This window comes from Lepisma saccharinum, chromosome 4, assembly GCF_977018435.1.
Source record: "Lepisma saccharinum chromosome 4, izLepSacc3.1, whole genome shotgun sequence".
In the NCBI taxonomy this organism is placed as follows: domain Eukaryota; kingdom Metazoa; phylum Arthropoda; class Insecta; order Zygentoma; family Lepismatidae; genus Lepisma; species Lepisma saccharinum.
In genome coordinates, this window is record NC_139232.1 from 70,260,685 (window position 1) to 70,265,942 (window position 5,258).

At 37.9% G+C, this 5,258-nt stretch overlaps 1 protein-coding gene across 1 annotated transcript; it reads right to left on the reverse strand.

Moving 5' to 3' along the window:
* Positions 1 to 727: 727 nt before the first annotated feature.
* On the reverse strand, positions 728 to 1,315 carry LOC145986965 (uncharacterized). Its single transcript, XM_083121429.1, has one exon. It carries the CDS (start codon positions 1,313 to 1,315, stop codon positions 728 to 730), a length of 588 nt encoding a protein of 195 aa, XP_082977555.1.
* Positions 1,316 to 5,258: the final 3,943 nt, after the last annotated feature.

Sequence of the window (5,258 nt, forward strand, 5' to 3'; positions counted from 1 at the left end):
ATGTACCAGTTTTTGAACAGGTGAAATTCCAGCGAACAACGGCTCGTAATATTGCATTCTCCAACACAAAGGAGTTCAAAATAATGCGCGTTGATGTATTTATACCGTCTCAATCCATAAAAAATTGGCGGAAATTTTACCTCTCTTTAACAAATACATATGTGAAATTTAATTAAGTAGATTTAAGCTAGAATAAAACTTTAATTTAAGTTATAAAGAGAGGTTCTTATTATTATACAGGGTGAGGCAAAAAGATGTTAACAATAAATGGGTGTTTAATCACTTTCAATTACAAGCAGGGGTTTGGTTACAGGGTTTCAATTTGACACCCATACCTATCAATGCACTCATTGAGTCTGTTCATTGTTGTTTGTAAGGCCCTCTGGACCATTTGGGCAGGAATTTCAGCGATGATGTGAATGATGCGGTGTTTCAGGTCGTCTAGGTTGCGAGGTTTGCTGGCGTAGACTCGATCCTTGACCATGCCCCACAGCCAAAAATCGCATGGCGACAGGTCGGGTGAACGTGCTGGCCATGGGAGAGGACCACCTCTACCAATCCAGCGTTTAACGAACGTGTCGTTCAGGTAATCCCGAACCAGCAGACTGTAATGGGCAGGGTCGCCGTCTTGCTGAAAGTACCCTCGCTGGAGAATGGCAAGTGGTACGTTTTCCTCCATGAACGTGCTGAGCATGGCAAGGTAATTCTCTCCCCTGACGGTCTGTTCTTAAAAAACGAACGGTTCAATCACTCCAAATTTGCTCACGGCACACCAAACGTTCACCTCAGGGGAATCCCGCATGTGCTCTCGAACTTCCTTCGGGTGCTCAGTCGTCCATACGATACAGTTGTGCTTGTTCACACAACCGCTGATGTGGAATGTTGCTTCGTCAGAAAACATGAACAGAATGTCAGGCTCAATGTTCACCATTTCGAAGAGAATTTCTGTAGCCTTCACACGTGCTTGCTTGTCCGCGTTTGAGAGCTGCTGCACAATCTGGAAGTGGTATGGCTTCATTCCTAAGTCACGATGCAAAATTCTAATCAGTGACCTTTGCGAAATGTTAGTTTCTAGAGAAAGTCTGCGAGTGGACTTGGTTGGACTGGCTAACATCGCTTCCTGGACGCAGATGATAGTCTCTTCCGTTCGGACAGATCTCTTTCTACCGCTGTTCCCCTTGCAATCGTCTTGAACGGACCCCGTCCGGACAAACTTCTCGTAGATCCCACCAATTGTCAGGCGCGATGGTGCATCCCGTCCGGTCCAGGCCTTGAATTTTTCTTGTACGATGCGTGGGGACTGGAAGACCTCCATCCAGGCAGCTATCTTCCTTCGTTCCTCAATGGAATGGTTTAATCTGCAAAAAAAATATTTAGTCTCTCGTACAGTGTTAACAGCTTTTTGCCTCACCCTGTATAATATGCATTATATTAAATTAAACTGTAATTAGAAACTATTTCACGAAAATTTCCCCCATTTTTTAATTATTCTCACTTTCCCATATTATATAGAACACATTTTTTCCCTCAAAATTGTGTTCTATATAGATGTCTAATCAAAGATAAAAATACATTGTTAAGAACTGATAGCAATGTGAATAATAATGGATTGGTTTTCAAAACAAGGTTAAGCAAGTTTGCAGTATATTCAAATTTTGCATTAGAACTCAACATCGTTGCCAGGTCACAAATTGTTAAATTCATGGAAAAAAATTTAAAAAGAACTAATTATGTCCACGAGACTCCCCTTTGCCTGGATTTCGCCCAGTATTGTCAATTTCAGGGCAATTGTTAATTAACCTACGAAATTCCACCTCTATTATCCATTCGCTGTAAGAATGAATGTGTAAGAACCTTGCGCAAAAGAATTTAGTGCAAAGTGCAACCTTACGAAGAGTATATGAACGGTACAGCTTCAACCTAAAAGATAAGATCAGAACTATCAAATAGGGAAAACAATATTTCTCAAGAGTCACGACGTTTAGAATAATGGCTATCACAAGCATCACATTCGTGCTTCATATGTTACACGTGTTTTAAAATCAATAGTGTGAGAATTTAACCATTTTTGTTTTATTTACTCGCTACCTCTTTAACTAAGCGGTTATCACATCTGAGGTTCCGATGTGGATTCCCAAGTAAGGCAGGGGTATTTGCTGTTGTACCTATACTTCATCATTCATCCCATTTCGTTGACCTCCGTGCCTGAGTGGTTAGCACAATGTGCTACAATTCCAGCTGTCCTGGGTTCGAATCCAGGCTTGAGCACGGGTGCTCTCTGTGAGTGTCTCTTCGTCAATTTCATCCTATCATCACTCATCCACATCGTCACGATTAGCCAAAAGTGACAGAAAAACGACGCCAAATAACAAAAAATAAATTCATCCACTTGTCACAAGCTTAGGCGATATTTCAAAACATTTATTGGGACAAGGGCAAAAAAGATTCATCGTTTTTAAAATGTAAAATATTTTAAGTCTTGGTTATCAGTTTCTAGAAACAAAGCAATTTTTGGTAGATTATTTCAATTGATTTCTTGTACACCCAAAAAAAACTTTATTGGAAATGTTCCTAGGAACTTTGATAGGGAGGCCGAGGAAGTAATCAGAAAACATTGAATATATACATCGTTCAATGTAGATAACACAACGGGTGCACATGTTTCTGTACTCACACACGCCTTTCGTCTGATAAATATTGAATTACCCTTTCCTCCTGCTGCTGCATACGTTTCGGAACAGGCAGACGATAAGAAGCTGCTATTCTTTCGGAATGATTATGCCAGGAAAGCGTCAGTTATATAGTCTTGAACAGGCTGTTGGTCCCGATCTTGGAAAGCAACACATGTTGTCGCACCTGGTGGCTCTTGCAGTACTTGCAACCTGTTCTTCCATGAAAGTAAACAAACCACTGATAGTTGAAAATTTAATACCTATTTGTTTCTCAACACCAGATAAAACTTGTACAATATATATACGTACTTTGCAGCAAAATGAAATTAATTAAATGCTTGATTTCAACCCCCCCCCCAGGAAAGGAACATTTAATGTTACAATTACATATATGTTTATGTGTGTGTGTATGTATATATATATATATATATATATATATATATACACCATCATAACACACACTAGAAATAACATTTAGTATTAAGGTAGCAAATTTACGCACTTCATTTATTTTTAATGAGTGTATTCTGTATCAACTGTTGCGATAAATTTTTCACAATTAAAAAAACATAAAATAACAACGTAAGCAAGTTTATATACTTTAAAGGACGGGTGTAATCATATTTTATTTATTTATTTGATTTGTTTAATTTTACTTCGCTTTTTGTGCCACTTTTGACTAATTTGCGAAGATGAGAATGAGGGATGATATGATGAAATTGATGAATGGACACTCACAAACATCCATGCCCAGGCCAGGATTCGAACCCGGGACCCCTAACATCGTAGCGCGATGTGCTAACCACTCCGCTACAGGGACCGGCGGGAGTAATCATATAATAAAATCAAACTGCAAATTTTCAATTCAGAATTGCGCCCATTATCGAGACTGTGTGGCGTCATATCTCCCCCTCCTCTTTTCCTTAGGTGTCTAATGGGATAGTTATAACAATATATGAAAATGTAAAAAAAATTTTTAAAAAAATACGAGTATGGGTCTAGAGAAATGTAGTTATTAACATACCAATTAATGACAACACATACACGTAGGAAACGACGTCGTCGCGTAACCATTCAAGTTTGGAAGGGAGAATATCATAAAATATAAAGTTACATACATTACATTGGACAGTGGGCAGTTTGTGTGTGTGTGGGAGAGAGAGAGGGGGGAGTATGTAGGGATGCGCCATTTCATTTGAAAACTGCACCCATGGCTTTTTTTAAAGGAAAATTTTCATAAATAGTGATTTCTTTATTTTCCATAATTGTATGGTTATTTTGAAAATGTAGTTTTTTAAGCAGGTTTCAGAAACAGATAATTATGAATCACCTTTTGACAAAGTGAGATCGGTGAGATCTCACAGCAAAACTGAAGTAATAAGCTGCTGAATAATCAATGTGACTATCAATGGGAATATTTTGTATCTTCTGGAAATTATACTATTTGTTTTAATGAATTTACAGACACATGTTGTGGCACGTCGACTATCGCAAACGACGTTTTTATTATTCCAAATTAAAGAAAGGTTGGTTATGTTGAATCATGGCAGGCATAAATTGTATATCTACATGAGATAGCTGGAACTCATTACATAAACATTTCATTTTCGCACCTGATTTCAGCACTCCCTTATATCTAAGCCCACGGTATAGGGTTCTCTCTACTTCTCAATTTTCTTCGAGAAAATTTACAAATCTAAAGAGTAAGGACTAATGACATTGTTCTTGGTGTCTCAAATCTGACGTAAGAGAACATACATGGATTTTTAAAGACTGTCTAGATGCCATTAAGTTAATGAGTACATTCTGCATTTAGATTCCCGAATAATGGCCGTGGGTTTCGCGAGTCTGTATCTGTTTGATTTTTGGTGGCTACAGGAAAAAACAGCGGGCCTCCGTGGTTGAGTGGTTAGCACCTTGCGCTACGACGCCAGGGATCCCGCTTCGAATCCCGGCCTAGGCATGGGTATTTGTAAGTGTCCTTTCATCAATTTCATCATATCATCACTCATCCCCATCGTCGCAATTATTCAAAGCTGGCAGAAAAGCGAAGTAAAATAAATCAACTCAATCACGACAGCATAAAATAATGTTCCCTTCCAACAAGATTATATATATATATATATATATATATATATATAACTATATGGTACATTATATTAATAGTAATTGTTAATGGTTTGATATTAAAAAATCTTACGTTTTGGTTTTGGGCACCCCTCAAACTGATCAACCTATACCCACGTCCCTGGTCAAAAGAGAAGCTGGAAAAGACTAAATATCTCGGGATCCTAATAAAGTATTGGCACCCCATTAAATTAATATTCTTGAAAGTCTGCAAAGAAATGGATGTAAAAATGTTCTTTCTCACTTCGCTCGCAATTATGTATTATTTGTAATATTTGGCGTGTTTGGCTCCTTATTGAGTTGAATGTGAAGCTTTATACTATAGCTGCATTACAAGACATTTGCGATATTCTCGATATTCATTAATAACATTACTTCGTAAAATATAAAGCTTAGTGTTGGAATACAGCTTAATTTAAAGCAGGTTCATTATTTGGAACAAAAATATATATGGAATCC

Coding starts and splice junctions, on each gene's coding strand:
- LOC145986965 (XM_083121429.1), bottom strand. CDS start 1,315: ATGGAGGTCTTCCAGTCCCCACGCATCGTACAAGAAAAATTCAAGGCC.